The sequence below is a fragment of the Astyanax mexicanus genome, chromosome 22 (genome assembly GCF_023375975.1).
Source record: "Astyanax mexicanus isolate ESR-SI-001 chromosome 22, AstMex3_surface, whole genome shotgun sequence".
Taxonomy (NCBI): Eukaryota; Metazoa; Chordata; class Actinopteri; order Characiformes; family Acestrorhamphidae; genus Astyanax; species Astyanax mexicanus.
The window spans coordinates 36,380,090-36,399,431 of NC_064429.1; the positions used below are offsets into that span (position 1 = coordinate 36,380,090).

General features: G+C 37.2%; 1 protein-coding gene and 1 long non-coding RNA gene across 3 annotated transcripts in view; one reads left to right on the forward strand and one right to left on the reverse strand.

Annotated features, from left to right (window-relative positions):
- Nucleotides 1-444: 444 nt before the first annotated feature.
- trmt2a (tRNA methyltransferase 2 homolog A) lies at nucleotides 445-13,226 on the forward strand. Of its 2 annotated transcripts, none has more exons than XM_022664708.2 (13): nucleotides 445-533; nucleotides 1,527-1,928; nucleotides 2,495-2,796; nucleotides 3,583-3,691; nucleotides 4,712-4,893; nucleotides 5,371-5,485; nucleotides 6,069-6,184; nucleotides 6,515-6,626; nucleotides 7,063-7,185; nucleotides 7,994-8,069; nucleotides 8,171-8,287; nucleotides 9,902-9,998; nucleotides 10,940-13,226. In XM_022664708.2, the coding sequence occupies exons 2-13, from the start codon at nucleotides 1,533-1,535 to the stop codon at nucleotides 11,193-11,195; spliced, it is 2,001 nt and encodes a 666-aa protein (XP_022520429.2). In that variant the 5' UTR covers nucleotides 445-533; nucleotides 1,527-1,532; the 3' UTR covers nucleotides 11,196-13,226. The 2 variants fall into 2 exon arrangements, with proteins under 2 accessions (XP_022520429.2, XP_022520428.2); XM_022664707.2 differs by lacking the exon at nucleotides 445-533 and adding an exon at nucleotides 564-753.
- Nucleotides 13,227-13,234: 8 nt separating this feature from the next.
- The window catches only part of LOC125786950 (uncharacterized), a 227,710-nt gene continuing 221,602 nt past the window's right edge, over nucleotides 13,235-19,342 (reverse strand). The window contains exon 2 of the long non-coding RNA XR_007428926.1: nucleotides 13,235-13,493. This is a non-coding gene — a long non-coding RNA (uncharacterized LOC125786950). The remainder of the gene's footprint in view (nucleotides 13,494-19,342) is intronic.

Sequence of the window (19,342 nt, forward strand, 5' to 3'; positions counted from 1 at the left end):
GATTTAATAAAATACGAGGCAAAACTCTATTTCAAAATAAAAGTTCAGTTTGAATTGTGTTTAGCTGTAGATTAATGTGCTTCGGGCTGAGCAAAAAATGTAGAATTTTAGCTACCTTATTTAAATGGGTAAAATAAATAGTTTTTAGATTTTATTATGCTGTTTTAATTTTTTTTTGTTGACGTTGGTAACTACGCTGTAGGCATTACTTGTGACGTAACGTATCCACCTTACGAGCTAACAGCTAGCTAATTTACCTTTTAACGTTAAAATCAGTTATTTAATCTCAGTTATAAAACCCAGATAATACGTAAAAGTTAAGCGTTATCAGCTCTTCTGAAAACATCGACCCATTTTAAGACATTGATATTTAATTAGCTGCGTTTCTTATAAAGTTTAGTTTAGCTGGCTGGAAACATCGGCAAGACTTTTAGTATGTTTTTTCTTTTCCAAAATAAAAGTCCCGGCCAAAATGTGTTTAAACTTGAGTTTCGGATTTCCACAAAATTGAGTAGAACCACACAGAGGCAAAGGTAGAGCTTTAAATACATAAACCGAACGATTTAAATAGAATTAAATGAATAATTTCTATATTTTATATTTATGTCTGTATGATCAGCGTGGTCTGCAGTGCTTTGCTCTGTTTGAACACGTGGGTTTGTATGAGAGGAAGATGGCAGCTTGCTGGGTTTCTATAGCAGAAAGTCTCTCTTACTAGTTTTTATATTATTTTAAGAAGCTTGAAGATTTCAGGTTGGTTTTGGTTTTATTCTTTTATCTCTGCAGTTTTGCAAATGATCAAACAAGTCTATACATATGGAAAGACTGTGTATGATTACATGTGTGTTTGTATTTACAGCTCTGGAAATAATGCAAAGAAAACATGTTCATATTCATAAAGTTTTAAGAGTTCAGAAATCAATATTTGGTGGAATAACCCTGGTGGTTATTAATCACAGTTTTCATGCATCCTGGCATCATGTCCTCCTCCACCAGTCTTACACACTGCTTTTGGATAACTTTATGCTGCTTTACTCCTGGTGTAAAAATTCAAGCAGTTCAGTTTGGTGGTTTGATGGTTTGTGATCATCCATCTTCCACTTGATTATATTCCAGAGGTTTTTAATTTGATAAAATCAAAATGAAATATTACATTATCGATTTATTGTACAATATATAGACCTGATTTTTGTTGAATTTTGTGTTATCAACATTTAAAGCCCAATAAAATTTTATGATGTTTATTGCAAATATTTCTGCTGACGAAAGGCCTTTTTACTCTATTATAATAATAAATTATCTCAGGTAGTTCCGATACTGTTTAAATGAGAATATTTTAATATTCTGAGTTTATCTGAGCATTTTAATGCAGGAAATCAATGCTAGTCTAGCTCCATATTCCACACTCAACAACCTAAAGCAGGAGAGAGGGAGCTAACGTCAGATTAAGCGCATGTGTTTATGTTGACAGCACTAATAAATCTGTATTATTTATGTACCGATTCTCTGTTATGTCTTGTTCTCAGATCACGATGGCCGAAGCAGTTCCTGACATTTCAGATACTCCAGTCCCTCTGAAAGACCCTGAACCAGAACCCCAGTCTGAACCCCAACCTCATCCTGAGCCTGAGCCAACAGTGGACCCAACCCAGAATGATCCCCCTGTTTCAGAAGACAATGGAGGAGAAGGAGGTGGAGAAGAAGAAGGGGGAGAGGGAGGAGGAGAAGAGGGCAGTAACTCCAGCGTCTATCGCTACATCAAAGAGGATCTCTTCACCTCAGAGATCTACAAAGTGGAGATCCAGAACCTGCCCAGGTTCATCGGCTTCAACGACCTGAAGAAGTTCCTGAACAAACACGGCCTGAACCCCCACAAGATCAAGATCGTCGGCAGACAGACCTTCGCCTTTGTCACCTTCAAGAATCAGGTAAAGTCAAGCTGCATCTCAAAACATAAGAATATCAGTAAAAAATAACTTAATTTCAGTAATTCAGTCCAAAATGTGAAACTCATATATTATATAGATGTATTAAACACACAGAGTGATCTATTTTAAGCATTTATTTATTTTATTGCTGATGATTATGAAGCTTACAGACCAATTGGTACTTTTGGTACTCAGTGTGCTGGAAGTCCTGCTGGAAAATGAAATCCTCGTCTCTATAAAAGTTGTTTTTCAGCAGAGGGAAGCTGTAAGATATGAAGTGCTGTAAGATTTTGTGGGAAAACAAAACTGCACTGACTTTAGACTTGATAATAAAACACAGTGGATCAACACCAGCAGATGACAGACATGACTCTCCAAACCATCACTGATTGGTGGAAACTTCACACTAGACCTCGAGCAGTTTGGACTGTGTGTCTCTCCACTCTTCCTCCAGACTCAGCTCCCTTTATTTACTTTAAATGAAATGTAAAAATAACTGATGATCAGTGATGGTTTGGAGAGACATGTCAGCAGTTCTAACAGGTTCTGTAATGGTTGAATGTCAGGAGGAGCGAGACCGGGCTATGAAGCTGGTACACGGGATGCAGTGGAAGGGGAAGGTCCTGAGTGTCCGTCTGGCCAAACCCAAAGCCGACCCCATTGTCAGGAAGCGTAAGCAGGACGAGGGGACGCAGGGCGGCGGGCAGCCTGTCCCTAAACGTCCCGCTGAGGAGCAGGACGCCGAGGACGAGACGCCGCTCAGTGAGCAGATCGCCCGAGCCGTCACGCCTCTGTGGAAGATTCCCTACGAGGAGCAGCTCCGGAGGAAGGAGCAGGAGGTGGAGACGGTCCTGCAGAACCTGGCCAGGTATATATCAGGGTATATAATGTGTATATATATATATATATATATATATATATATATATATATATATATATATATATATATACACAGCTGATCACGTCAGTTTCTGAATCAGTTTCTCTGGTTTTGCTATTTATAGGTTTATGTTTGAGTAAAATGAACATTTTTGTTTTATTCTATAAACTACAGACAACATTCCTCCCAAATTACAAATAAAAATATTCTCATTTAGAGCATTTATTTACAGAAAATGAGAAATGACTGAAATAACAAAAAAGATGCAGAGCTTTCAGACCTCAAATAATGCAAAGAAAACAAGTTCATATTCATAAAGTTTTAAAAGTTCAGAAATCATCAGTATTTGGTGGAATAACCCTGGTTTTTAATCACAGTTTTTTTTTTCATGCATCTTGGCATCATGTTCTCCTCCACCAGTCTTACACACTGCTTTTGGATAACTTTATGCTGCTTTACTCCTGGTGTAAAAATTCAAGCAGTTCAGTTTGGTGGTTTGATGGTTTGTGATCATCCATCTTCCTCTTGATTATATTCCAGAGATTTTTAATTTGGTAAAATCAAAGAAACTCATCATTTTAAGTGGTCTCTTATTTTATATTCAGAGCTGTATGTTAAAAGTCATGGCATGTTCCAAACTACCACATATGTTGTGAGGTGTTACCTTGTGAGTAAGGGTAATTGAACACTGGTCAATGTGGAATAAACGTATTAAACAGATTAAAGTTATTTCTCTGTAAGTTTTTAAGTGTGTTCTGCTCTGTCTGTATTCAGGGAAATAGGTAATAATAATAAGGCGATGCTGCCCTGGCTGTTCGTACAGAAGGAGAAGAATAAGAACATGTGCTGCCCTCTGGAGCCAATCAGACCCTCACCTCAACAGGTATAAATCCTTCACTACTCCTCCCATCAGCTCCACTTATATATGTAATTCTGGACCATTGTCTATAAGATCCCATACTATCACGCCATATTTAAAAATAGTGTTAAACAAGGTAGATCTACATCACAGACCATTTTCTTGAGCCCAACCCAACAGAACCTAGAATCCAATATACTCACCTCTGAACGGCGAAAGAGCTAGCAGTTAGCGACTAATGCTAAAACTGCTCCAGTCTCGGTGCTGGAGAAACTTTAGTACTTCAGCTGTACACTCCTGTATTTAGGCTGCAGTTGAAAAAACAGGAGGATCAGTGAGTTTTTAGGCTTTTTTTCTCGGTCACATGACATTGCAGCGTTCAGTAGCTCCTCCATTTCCACTCGCTGTTGTGTTTTTAACTGGATCTCCGTGGAAACCGTGGCGCGCCCAAAGTGTAATTACGGTGTGCAGCAGTGGACAAATATCTATTTTATTAAATGCGAGGAGACGAAACTCAGAGATGTGCGTCCGGACGGGACTAAAATTACCGGAGGAGCACGGAGTTCAGAGAAAAACAGTAGATAATTCAGCCTGTAATTTTCTCAGAGGACGTCTCAGAAAAACACCTACATGATCGTTCTGGACGGGAATAAAATCACAGAGGATAAAAACCCCCATAAAAGTGAAAATTACTCCAAAACCTCCTGAGAAACTAATCCCATCCAGGTAGAGCTTTATAGCATTAACGATTTCTGGGAAGGTAAAAGGATTTTAGGTGTGCCTTATAGTGCAAATAATATGGTAATCAATAATGTGGCTTATAAAAAATGTCTTGCATACAGTCATTGGAACGGACTGATAAAAATAATAAAGCACTGTATATATATATATATATATATATATATATATATATATATATATATATATATATATATATATATATATTATTATTATTATTTTTTTATTTTTTTATTTTTTTTTTTTATTAATCTGGTGTGTGTGTGTGTGTGTGTGTGTGTGTGTGTGTGTGTGTTTCCTCTGCAGACGGAGTATCGTAATAAGTGTGAGTTTGTGATCGGGATGGGGGCGGATGGGGAGGATAAGACGGTGGGGTTTCGGTTGGGAAAGTATAAAGGCGGGTCGTGTGCGGTGGTCAGTCCGGCGGATACGGTCCACACCCCCAAATCAGCCATACGGGTCGTCCAGGCCTTCCAGCGGTACATCAGGTACTTCCTGCAGGATTCACACACAGCTTTAAAGGAGAACTCTGGTGTAAAATAGACTTTTGTTGTATTAAAACATGATAAAAAGTTCTTACCTTTGATGAATAGCACACCTCTGCTCTCCTGCAGCTTTCTGGGATACAGTAATTTTGTGCTTTTTGCTCAGCACTCTATAAAATACCTGCTTAGGGGCATATTTTGCTCCAATAAATCACTCTTTTTACTGTTATTTAGGCTCAAAGTAGCTCAACACCACCTTGGAAGAATCTAGAGAGCCCTGACGTGACCAAAGTCAATTTTACACTGGAGTTTATCCTGCTTTTGTTGAAGTAACTGTCAGTTTTCTCTAGAATCTCGTGTGAAAAGCAGGGTTTTAATGCTTTTGTCTATATAAAGTTAGATTTTACAGTAAATGATGGTCACTGAGATTGTTGTGTATGTATGTGTGTGTGTGTGTGTGTGTGTGTGTTGTGTGTTCAGGACGACTCCCTACGCAGTTTACAGTCCAGAGACTTATGAAGGTCACTGGAGGCAGCTGACAGTCCGGACCAGCAGAACCAATCAGATCATGGCTATGGTCTTCTTCAACCCGCAGGTAACGGACAGACGGATGGACGGGGGGGCAGTTAAATCATATTCTGTCATCATGATTTGGGCTTTTCAAAACATTTTAACAAAAACATGCATTCTCACACAACATATTTATTTAACAGTCAATAACTTTAAAAAATAATTCTAATAATTATTCATTTTTTAAAATGCAAAAAAAAAAAGCTTCAGAAAGAGATTTGTTTTAGCACACACACCTTTTTTTGTGTTTAGGAGTTCCACAGTTGCACTCGCCAGGGGACATTTACACAGATAAATTTTGCTATTTTTGCACCCCCAACTTTTGGCATTGATGTGACAGAGAAATATATATCTAGATAAAGAGAGAGAAATATATATATATATATATACATTATTACATAAATAATATCTACATTAATGTATTACTAATTTTCACATATTGTAATTTATTTATCATCTTTTTCATTTTTTTTGTCATCATTAGATTTTTATTTTTGTATTTGTTTTGCTTTGGTTGTTGCAATTCTTGCCAATTAAGCTATTTGAGTTTTAAAATTTGAGTCACAGAAAGAGGGAGAATAATTAATATTTTTCTGTTGTAATTGTAGAAGCTGAGTGAGGAGGAGTTGGGGTCTCTGAAGAAATCTCTGGGACAGTATTTTACTGAAGGAGACGGGAGAGAGAGCAGGATCACCTCTCTGCACTTTGTGAGAATGGGACAGAGGTAAGAGACTGAAGATCAGAAGTTACAGATCTTTATTGTTATTTACTGTATTTTTTATATATAAGATGCACTTAAAATTCTTTAATTTTCCTAAAAAATATCAGAGTGTCTTATAATCCGGTGCTCCTTATTTATGAATTTGTGTAGCTCTTCCCCCAGCTTCCCCAATAGAAGGGAAACATGGGGACACCCTTGATCACTTCAGTGTAGGCATCCCAACTAGTGTTAATTAATGCTCCTTTTAATCCGGTGCGCTTTATGTATGAAAATAGAGCAGAAAATTGATTATTGTTAATTGATGTTAATTTGTGATTGGTTGGTGTGGTGCAGGACGTCTGCAGGTACGGAGGATCTGCCGTGTGAGCTGGTGGCCGGAGACGAGTGGATCCATGAGGAACTGCTCGGCCTGAAGTTCCGCATCTCTCCTCACTCCTTCTTCCAGGTACTCACCTAACCCACAGTTCCTTTATCTAATCCTTCAGAACTCATGCATTAAAAGTTATTGATTTGTTCCACTTAAGTCACCAAACACATTCACAGTTTTTAAACTAAAATCTGGATTGCACACTAAACTGTTTTGTAGATCTGAGGCCTTCAAATCTGAACCTTGAATCCAGATTCTGTTTCTGGAACATGACAACTACATGTATAAAAGTTACTACAATAAAATAAAAAGAGATATCAAAACTGCACAAAATTTAGATATTGCATATCTCTGCATTTAGAGTACAATAGTAACAAACTCTTATTTTCTCCCCCAATATAAAGACAAAGTGTACAAAATCCAATGAGCATTACTGATCCACTAGTTGAAAAAAAAAAAAATATATATATATATTGGGGTGGTTGCTATGGTATATTGTCTCTGTGTTCTGCAGACGAACACTCCCGCTGCGGAGGTGCTGTACTCGGCTGTGGGTGAATGGGCTCAGCTGGATCAGGAGAGCACGGTTCTGGACGTCTGCTGTGGAACAGGAACCATAGGAATCTCTCTGGCCAAGGTAAACTCAACTATTCACTATATACTGTAGAGTAGAGGCCTGTGCAGGACTGCATTTTTAAACCCACTCTAAAAATCCTGTTTTAGTCCCATTACCTCCCGCTCCTGCCAAAATTTGCTTGTTTTATTCCCGTTAACGCCCGTTCTCGGTAAAAAAAACGCTTCTTGTTTTTGACCCATTACTGCCTGCTCCGGCGAAAAAATGCTTGTGGTATTTCCGTTACCGGCTGCTCCCACCAAAAATCACTTGTTTTAGTCCCGCTCCCGCCCGCTCCTTCTAAATAACACGTGTTTTAGTCCCATTACCGCATGCTTCTGTCTGTTCCTGCCATAAATCGCTTGTTTTAGTCCCATTACTGTCTGCCCCAACAAAAATGCTTGTTTTAGTCCCATTACCGCCCTGCTTCTGCCAAAAATCTATTGTTTTAGTATTGTTACTGCCCGCTCTTGCCAAAAATCGCTTATTTTAGTCCCATTACCGCCCACTCCCGGTAAAAAAATGCTTCTTGTAGTCCTTTTCCTACCCATTCCTGCAAAAAACACTTGTTTTTGTCCCTTTACCGCCCGCTCCCGCCAAAAATCGCTTGTTTTTAGTCTTGTTACTGCCCGCTCCCACCAGAAAATGTTTGTTTTAGTCCCGCGAAGTGCAGACCTTTACAGCTTACTTATAAGGGTATGGGCAATACAACAGACAACCACCATCAGATCATCAAACATACACATTTATATTGTATAAATATTACAGGAATTAGTTTGTAATATAACTAAATTCACAGTATTTGGGATTTCTCGTCTGCTGTCTGTATCAGAGAGTGAAGAAGGTGATAGGAATTGAGCTGTGTCAGGAAGCTGTGGAAGACGCCAAAGTCAACGCCAAAGCCAACAGTATGACATATACATATTCATATAGAAATAAAAATGAACTGCAGCTGCAGTAATAATTCATATACTGAAGATTTTCTTCTGTAACTGATGTGTTTTGTTAGATCTGACCAACGTGGAGTTTCACTGCGGGAAAGCCGAGGACATTTTCCCCACCGTACTCAACGCTGTGGTTTCTCCTAATGTTACAGCGATCGTCGACCCTCCCCGAGCAGGACTGCGTGAGTCCTTATTAATACAGAATAACTAACACATCTTCTCATTCAGGGTTTTTATTTTTATATTCTACAAAGTAAATGAATAGTGAAGTGATCCAGATTACAAAGAACAACATAAGGGATTATGTACTGTTTCTCCAACTCTTGCTCCTCCTTTCCTGAGGCGATCCTGATGAGTGCCAGTTTCATCATCATAACGTCTTTGCGACTGCATTGAGGATACTTCTTATTTTTTTTAGGATTGACTGACCTTCTTCATTTTTTTTCTTAGTAATTTATTCTGTACTTAGTTGAGTAGTTACCGTATTTTTCGGACTATAAGGCGCACTTAAAAACTTTTAATTTTCACAAAAATTGACAGTGCGTCTTATAATACGGTGCGCCTTTTGTATGGATTTTACTCGTCAGGTTGTAAGGAGCAGTAAACACACACTCCGTGCAGCGTTATACAGAGTTTCAGTGCTATACAGAGTCCAGAGCCGTGCAGCTCCGAGGCTGGAGCAGCAAATAGCATTAGCTAGCTTATTCACTGTTCAGAGATCAGTATTATCTAAATTTTACCCGTCAGGTGTAAGGAGCAGTAAACACACACTCCGTGCAGAGCAGCAATAGCATTAGCTAGATGCTAACCGCTTAGCTAGCTAGCTTTTTCACTGTTCAGAGATCAGTATTTTCTAAATTTAGCACTTTTAATACTGCTGGAGCAGTATTATTAGAGTTAGATGCTAATCGCTAAGCGTTCACCGTTCAGAGGTGAGTTATCGGCCTGTAAGTCTGTGCTGCTTTGCCTGGCTAGCATTAGCTAGATGCTAAGCGCTAACTCTCTCAGAGGTGAGTTTTATCAGCCTGTAATCTGCTTGTTTACCGTGTTAAAACAAGCTACGGGGGACGAATCGCTAGCTAATATCTCACTGTCTTACCAGAACACGCAGGATTACTCAGTGTAACGCTGTCGTTTAAGTTTGGGTTAACTTTACTAGTTTAGGTGACTAGCTAGCGTGCTAGCGGATAGCTATGCTAACGCTGGTGCAGCAAGCCTTAGTGGACATCTGGAAATCTAAGCTTACTGTAAATAAACTGAAGCACGTTACTCACCCAAATAAACAGTTTTCAGGAGAGGAATCTGTGTAGATTAATATCCAGCACTCGTTTGACTTTGAAAGAGCTAGATTTATATATACTGAGACGCTCCACCAGCAAGCGACCACCCCCGGTGGGGGAAGGGAAACATGGCGCCACCCCTGTTCACTTTGATATAGGCACTCTTTCTAGTGTCACTTAACGCGCCTTATAATGCGATGCGCCCTATGTATGGAAAAATAGCAGAAAATAGGCGTTCTTTGATAGTGCGTCTTATAATACGGTGCGCCTTATAGTCCGAAAAATACGGTAGTCGTTGTTTCTCATAATCTGGATTCGAACATTACTCAAATATTCACTATTCACTGTATACCTGTAACTCTACCTCTTCACTACTTTACTTTAACTGATGCTCTCAAACACTTTATTAAGAGACAAGAAATTAAAGTAATTAACTCTTGATGAGTTCAGCACAGCTGTTAACTGAAAGATTAATCATGTTTTATTAATAATTACCTGTATTTTATTCCTGTTTAGATTCCAAAGTGATCCTGGCGATAAGGCGGGCGGAGCATCTGAAGAGGCTGGTGTACGTAGCGTGCAACGCTAAAGCAGCCAAGAACAACTTCGTTGAGTAAGTCTGTTCTGACAATTACTCAACATCTAAACAACAACGAGACCCAAACTAGACCCCTACACATCCCATATATGTAAACTTTTTATGATCGCTTTTTCTAAATCCATTAACATTAGTTTGGAGTCGGCCCCCTTTCCAGCTACACCGTATGTAGTAATGTACAGATTATGCATACAGGAGCTTTATACCATTACATTCTAAACTTATAGGCATTAATGTGGAGCTGGTCCCCCTTTGTGTAGCTACCACATTTTTTGAACTAATAACATGCACCTAAAATCCTTTAATTTTCCCAAAAATCATTAGAGCGTCTTATAATCCGGTTCTCCTTATGTATGAATTCTATCAGTCAGGTATTAAGGAGCAGTAAAGCCACTCCACTGAAGTACAGAGTTATACAGGAGATTCAGTTTAGTTCTCCAGCTCCGAGACTGGAGCAGCATTAGCATTATCCGCTAACCACAGCGCTAAGTGCTAGCTCTTTTGCTGTTCAGACGTGAGTATATCGGATTGTAGCCTGCTGCTTACTCTGGCTAGCACTGCTGGAGCAGTATTAGCATTAGCTGCTAACCGCCAACATTTTAAAATATGGTGCCATATCACCCACCCCTAATTATCATAACATCAGGATTCTACTTTTTTGCTGTTTTTAGCAAAATAAAAATTCACACTGTTCTCATTTCCCTATTATATATCTACTAGAGACCTGTAGTATCTCCAGTATCATTTATTTTACTTTAATCCTGGATATATGGAGATTTTTGGAGTGCATTATTATTAGTATCATTGACTTCTGTAACAAATCTGATAAAATTCTTGTATTTTTTAAAATATCTCAGTTAGGGGTGTGCTATATCATATTGTATGCAATAATAACATTTTCATTTTATTTCAGTAGTGTATTCTTGAAAAATATTTTTTTTTACTGCTCTCTCCAGTCTCTGCAGAGCTCCCTCTAACCGGGTTCGGGGAAGCCCTTTCCGTCCGGTGAGGGCGATGGCGGTGGACCTCTTCCCCCAGACCATGCACTGTGAAACCATCCTGCTGTTCGAACGCGTCGACTACAGCGCCAACGCCAACACCAACACCGACGCCAACAGCGCCAACGACACCAACAGCGCCATCGCCAACACCGCCGACAGCGCCAACGCCAACACTGCCAACTGCACCGAGCCACAGAACACCCAAAACTGATTATAGCAGATTTTCTTATTTCTTCTAATAGTTGTTGTTTTCCCCCCTCAAAAAAACGACTTTTAAGACAATTTGAGGGAATATTCTAGCGTTTTTCAGTCCACCACTGAACCTGACTGTCAGTAGTAAAGGACAATCTTACTGTGTATGGAGAAAATATCAAAAGGTTTTTTTTAAGTGTATTGTCGCTGTCACAAGCAGGAAGATACCTCCATAAATCTCAATGGAAGTCGTGTAAAAATGTAAAAAATTGTATTTTGGAAAAACCAAACCATTGTAGAGCATTTCTGTTAGTCTATTCAACTTTATCACTTATTAGCAAAACATTAAAAACAGTATATAACCTGATTGCACAGGTGGTGATGATGGTGACCTGTGGGACACCCGGCCCACATTGGAAATGCCAAAAGTCATGGGATACAACGCTATTTCCCTACCAGTACAGGTTTTCAGAATTCAGAAAAAACACTGGGTTACATTTATTCACTAAAGCAAATATTTCATTAAAGCCTTCTTTAAATCTCTAATTAAACTATATGGACAAAAGTGTAGGGATATTACATTAATATTAATATTACAGATTAAACATTAGATTCAGCTTTAGTAAATGTTGGATGAGCAACAAGACTTGGATATATACTGTATATATATATATATATATATATATATATAAACATATATGGGTATAAATCAATATTTTCGATATATATAAATCAATGTTTTATCATCGTTTACGGTCCCGCTCACATATTATTTATATAAATATACGTGAAAATATATATACATTATAGGATTGTCCATTTTGGTCTCTCATCTACATAGAAATTTGGTTTTGGGCATAGAGAGTGGAACTTTTGGTATTTTTTTGTATACACACAATATGGGGCTTTATGCCTATTTTCGACTGAACTTCAAGTACCTCCTTACTTCCTAGACAGGCCTCCAGACTAACACCTTCCCACAGTCCTGGGGATGATAAAAGTAGCACACGGGACAACATTAAAGCTCTTTCAGAATGGAGAATTTGATGCAGTGAATCTGGTTATAAGCATTTATGTAAGAGACGCTTACTGGTTAAAATATGACTAAAAGTTTCCCTAATTCTTAGTACAGTTTGTTTTCTGATAAAGTCCCGCCTTTCAACAAAGAGCCAATCAGCTTGGTGGAAAAGCAGTGAGAAAAAGACTAGCATGGTGCCAGTGGGGAAATCCTTTAAATCCCCTGCCATGTCAGTCAACTGTGGAGCTTCAAAAGTCGCAGCGGTAATCAGAGAAACTGTGCAGCATGCTGGTTAATAGCAGAACTGAGATTTAAAATCAAGTAGATGTGGACAGACGTCAACGTGGCTATAGGAACAAAGCTACTGGGCAGTTCTGGGACAGCTGTGAAGTATATTAGTCTGGGACCCTGCTACATACGTCATAAAATCTAGTGTCTACAGTCAAATGGCCTTAGATTTCAGATGATCATATATGAATAAATGTAAATACTGTTTAATTTCAGATATATAATGCTCTGTTGAGATTTGCTATTTATAGGCTTATGTTGTTTATTATAAAATTAACATTGTTGGTTTATTCTATAAACTACAGACAACATTTCTCCCAAATTCCAAATAAAATATTGCAAAGAAAATAAGTTTAGAATTTCAGAAATCAGTATTTGGTGGAATAACCCTGGTTGGTTTTTAATCACAGTTTTTTTCATGCATCTTGGCTTCATGTTCTCCTCCACCAGTCTTACACACTGCTTTTGGATAACTTTATGCTGCTTTACTCCTGGTGTAAAAATTCAAGCAGTTCAGTTTGGTGGTTTGATGGTTTGTGATCATCCATCTTCCTCTTCATTATATTCCAGAGGTTTTCAATTTGGTAAAATCAAAGAAACTTTTTTTTCCAGAACTGTATATGTTTTCCCCCAAATGGAAAATGAAGGGTTTGTAGATGCTAATGCTCCTGTTAAACATTTAATTTTCATTTTGTACTTTTATTTACAATAAAACAATTAAAATAAAGTACTACAGAAAGCAGACACTGGTGTACAGTCATGACAAGTTTATTGAGTTGCATAAAGAAATCACTGCTGGTCAGCGATCGATCGTAAGTCACATAACGAGTCACGTAGTTTTATCATCATGTTTTAGGTAGCGATGCTCCACAGCCAAACCAAATCAAATTAAACCAACAAAATACAAATAAAACCAAATAAATCACTGAACTGAACCAGTTAGAAAAGCCTATTTCTCCACACGTCTAACACACACATACATACAGGGGTTGGACAATAAAACTGAAACACCTGGTTTTGGAGCACAATAATGTATTGTGGTGACGGACAGTTCTGGTGGAAACAGGAGAGTTGAGGTGCACATTGAATTCTGCGTGATTTGATCAGCCGTGGTTTTATGTTTTTTGGATACAATCCGGGTTAGCACCCGAACATCCCTTTCAGACAGCTTCCTCTTACAGCGTCCACAGTTAATCCTGTTGGATGTGGTTGGTCCTTCTTGGTGGTATGCTGACATTACCCTGGATACCGTGGCTCTTGATGCATCACAAAGACTTGCTGTCTTGGTCACAGATGCTCCAGCAAGACGTGCACCAACAATTTGTCCTCTTTTGAACTCTGGTATGTCACCCATAATGTTGTGTGCATTGCAATATTTAGAGCAGAACTGTGCTCTTACCCTGCTAATTGAACCTTCACACTCTGCTCTTACTGGTGCAATGTGCAATTAATGAAGATTGAACACCAGGCTGCTCCAATTTAGCCATGAAACCTTAAATCCCACACTAAAATGATGACAGGTGTTTCAGTTTCACTGTCCAACCCCTGTAGAATACTCACACACACACAGCTTGCGAGACAAGACAGGACAGCAGTAATAGTGATTGGAAGTGAAGAAGAACATTCAAAGCGAGTCTATATCTCTATATCTGCAGAACATCAGCATCTACAGCCGGGAAGAGCCGAACTACCGCCCTAAACATTCAGAATCACGGCTAAAAGCACTTCATCACAGTGAACCGCAGAGCCCGGGGCTGGGTACCCACATCCACATCTCGAAAATTAACTCTGCTTCTGTTCAGACTCGTTAAAACCTCAGTGTTTTTTAGTGAAACAAGCCCATTTTCGCAATTGACGATACGTCAAAAGATGTGTCCTCTGTTATATCTGAAATTAGTGCTAACCACTAGAGGGAGCCAATGAATTCATTCGAAATGAATGAATAAACGAGAGTGAATAATAATAATCTTTGTAACATTTGTTCATTTGATATTCAATTGAGAATCAACATCGGAAAACAAAAATAATATATATTTTTTGTTTTTAAATATAATACCAAAAACAAATAACGGCTTGTATTTTCTGTTTTTTTTTTGATGATCCAAACAAAAATGGGAAATTAAAAAAAAAAAAAAAAAAAAAAAAAACGGATCAGAAGCTAAACTTTATTTAGATTTTTCACCAACGCCTTGTTCAGATTTCCGTTCCACCTTAAATGCTTACTGCAGCAACACACAGACAGCCATCCTTCATCAGTAAAATGTTTATTCCCTTTTATTCATGACCGGAATTTACTGTATTTATTTTTATGTTTTCATAAACCCTAAACTAAAATGCAGCAGAAAACATAGTCTGTAGTGAGAAAATAGTCTGTGGCGTAGGGGTGTTTTTTTTTTAATGCTATTTTTATTTTATATATAGAATCAAAATAAATCAAATAAACAAATCAAACTGTTTTTTCTTAATGTTCAATACTTGTCTGCATTAAGCATTTGACTTGCAGCAGAGTGTGTAGCTGTTCTTAAACACTTTTCTTAAATAACAGGTCAGGTCTATGCTTCTTCAGTGTTGCAATGTTAACTAACATCATTCTGAACAGAGAATCTAAACTCTAATTTGCAGGGTTTTCTGCTGCATTTTAGTTCGTTTTTAGCAAAAAAATAAACATAAATACAGTAAATTCCGCTCATGAATAAAAGGAAATAAACCTTTTACTGATGAAGGATGACTGTGTGTGTCTGTGTGTTGCTGCAGTAAGCTTTTAAGGTGGAATGGAAATCTGAATAAGGTGCTGGTGGAAAATCAAAATCAGGTTCGTCATCTGATCCGTTTTTTTTTTATTTCCCATTTTTTGTTTGGATCATCAAATTAAAAATAGAAAATCTAAGCATTTGTTTTTTGGTATTTAATCTAAAAATGAGTTGTTTAATTTTCAGATTTTGGTTCTCAATTGAATATCAAATGAACGAATGATTGTGAATGGAGCTAAACGGTTACAACTTTAATTAAGTTACTTAAACAGTAACTGTCCATACTGAATACTAAAGTAATGTTGGTACTATAAAAGTACTGAATTTCATACCCAGCCCCAGCAGTGTCATACTTAGATTAATTTGATTTTTTTGTTCCAGCACTTATTGCAATTTTTTTTCCTTCTGTTGCATCATATCTACGTATACACATCTCCATAAATACTCTTCTATGCAGCAACCTACAGTAAAATTCTATAAAAATGCATAAGACAAAGCTTTGGTTCGTACGGTTTATACGCTATCGGATCTCACGTCACAGCTGGACTTTTTTTTTGTTCGAGGTGTGCAGTATCTTTCGTTTGTGTTGTTTAATGATGTGGATTGTGTGGTTTGCAGTTCCGAACGTTGTGTTCCTTATACCAAAGTAAAAGTCCAACTTGACGCACGCTAACACCTAACGTCACGTCATATCTCGAAAAATCAATTTAATGGGTTTAATGGGTTTAAATCTGTGGATTATGTGGTTTAAAATTTCGAACACTGTGCTCCGTATAGCAAAGTTTAAGTCAAATTCACTCAACAGACACAATCAAATCAACGTCAAATTGAATCTCGATTAACTCAATTAACAAATAGGGTTACGAGGCTTGTGGTTTCAAACGTTGTGTTCAGTATACCGAAGTTTAAGTCAAACTCACTCAGCGCACAATCAACCAGCGACACGTCGCATCTTGAGTAACTCAATTGACAGCGTGGATTTCGTGGTTTGTGTTTTCCGAGCATTTGTGTTCACTATACTGTAGTTTAGGTCAAACTGAACACACAATCAACCAGCGCCACATCGTAACTCAATTGACTTCTAGGATTGCATGGTTTGTGGTTCCAAACGTGGTGTTCAGTATACCGAAGTTTAAGTCAACCTCACTCAACGCACAATCAACCAGTGCCACGTCGTATCTCCATTAACTCAATTGACTTCTTAGATTATATGGTTTGTGGTTCCAAACGTGGTGTTCACTTAACTAAAGTTTGTCAAACTCACTCAATGCACATAATCAATCAACGTCAAGTTGAATCTCAATTAACTCAATTAACTAATAGGGTTATGTTGTTTGTGATTCCAAATGTTGTGCTCACAATACCGAAGTGTAGATAAAACTCAACACACAAACAACCAGTCGCATCTCAATTAACTCAATTGACTTCTTGGATTGCTTAGTTTGTGGTTTTTCAAATGTTGTGTTTTGGAGTTTTGGTCAAACTCATTTAACACACAATCAATCAATGCCACATCGCAACTCTATTAACTCAACTGACTTCTTGGTTTACGTGATTTGTGATTATGAATGGTGTGCACTATACCCAAGTTTAGGTCAAACACAACAAACAATCAACCAGCTTTACATATCTCAATTGACTCCGTGGATTACGGTTCCAAATATGTGTTTACTATACCGAAGTTTAAGTCAAACTCAAAACTCAACTAGCATCATGTCGTATCACGATTAACTCAAATGACTTCTTGGATTATGTGGTTTTTGGTTTTAACCATTGTGCTCACTATACCGAAGTTAAGGTCAAACTCACTCAACGCACAATCAAACAGCGCCACATTGCATCTCGATTAACTCAACTGGCTTCTTGAATTACGCAATTTCTGGTTACGAACGTTGTGTTGACTATACCTTAGTTTATGTCAAACTTAACGAACAATCAACAAGTGCCCTGTCGTATCTCAATTAATTCAACTGACTTCTTGAATTGGAATTGGACTTACTGATTGGATTGTTTACCGAAGTTAAGGTCAAACTCAACACACACAATCAAGGTCAAGTTGAATCTCGATTAACTCAATTAATGAATAGGGTCACGTGGTTTTTGGTTTCCGAATGTAGTGTTCACTATACGAAATTTTAAGTCAAACTCACACAACACACACATATTCAATCATCCAACCGACGTCACGTCAACGAAGATCGTAAAAGGTACACACACAGTGTTCGATTTATTCATATCGGATTAGATCAGACAACTCAAGATTAATAAAAAACAAAAAGAACTCAACAAAAAGCTCATGCTAGAGGTATTTTCTCTAAAATACCGAGATTATAAAACGGCACATTCGCACTCCACAGCAAAATACGCTAAAAATACGTTAAAATTACGCTAAAATACGTTAGCAGGTAGCTTCACAACTGCAGACTCAAGTGAACAGGTTTGGCGTTTGTTTGTCTTTTTCTTTTTTTCGCCCAGAATGCAAAGAGTAAACTAAGGCAACATTAAAATCCTTTATATATATATATATTTTTCCCCTATATAAGAACAGCATGATGACACATTTATGGACTAAAATTAGTAAATACAATATGGAAATCTACATAAGCAAAGTAAAGAGAAATTCAAATAAAACAAGAAAACTCTTAAAACTCGTTCTCCAGAACTTCAAGCCCTTGTGCTTGCGATTCTTCAGTAACACTTTCACAATAAGAGTACAGTAATTAACAGTACTTACTACAGTAGTTAATATGGTAAAACGGTATTTAAGTAACGTTCTTAACTAAATGATTAGTAATTAACACTAGTTAAGACATTATTAAATGTTAACTTAAATTCTAGTGGTGTCAATCGATATATATATAAAAAAAAATATCTGTAATTAATCGCGATTAATCGTCCCTTTTTTCCTGCTTAAGACCGGCTTAAGACCGGCAAGCTTTTAATAATGAGTATTTTAACGTACATAAGAAAATCAGTGTTAGATTGGCTATATGAAATTGTTTATATTAAGTTATGTTAAAATAAATAAATAAAAGAAAAAAAAAATATATATATATATATATGATGTATTACTCACACAATATTCTGTGATTAATCACAATTAAAAGGTTTTAAATGCTGGTATGTCCCTGTATATAAGTGTGGATCTCAGGGTGGTTTTGATGCTTTTTAAACGAAAAATATTGTAATGATCTGAATTTAACTGATAGGAATGATTAAAGAGTGGAAAAAAAACTTTAGTGTAGCTCCATATTCCACATTCATGCAAAAATTTAGTTCAGTAAGAGATGCTGTATTATATCACTAAATAAAATCACTTATGCATCTTCCGGCTCTGTTATCTTTGCAAACTTGGTCACATGATTAATTTGAGGAAAATTTAGAAAAATAAATAATAAAATGCCTTAAAATTGACAAATTATTACAGAACATTTTTCTGGAAATTTTGGCAGCCCTATATAATGCTTAAGAATGTCGTAATGAATAATACATTAAAATCTTAATTTGTAAAGGTTTTAAAATGTATAATGATTAATAATAACGTCTTAACTAGTGTCAATTAATACTTATATGTCTTATTGTAAAGTGTTACCGATTATTTTTTCTGCAGTGCTAACGGCTAACGGCTAAAAGCTAACGGAAAGCAAGATACTAGCTTGGCTGAGCAGCAGATTTATCTTTATCTTCGCGTGCTCACTGATATGTATTATCCTGCATTTCCAAAATAAAATAGAAAAAAACGAACAAAATATTAAAGAAAAAGCTAATAAAATAAACTAAAAATTAGTATTTTTTTTATTCTCCCAATTTTCTCTCGAATAGAGAGAAAGAAACGCCAGCAAAAATAAGAAATAAGTGAGAATAATAATAATATTGTGCTGCTGGCGTCCGGCTAATGAAATATATGACAGTATAGCAGTTAAACGTGCAAATAAACACTGCAGCTCTGCAGTCCTCCAATCAGCATTCAGTGTTCAGCGTCCAGTCTAGTCAGATTGTGTAATTATTAATTATATGTACAGCGGTGACAAGAAATTCACCACTAAATGCTGGATTCTCTGAAACATCTACGTTCCTACCATACATGCAGGGTTCCACCCAATACACTCA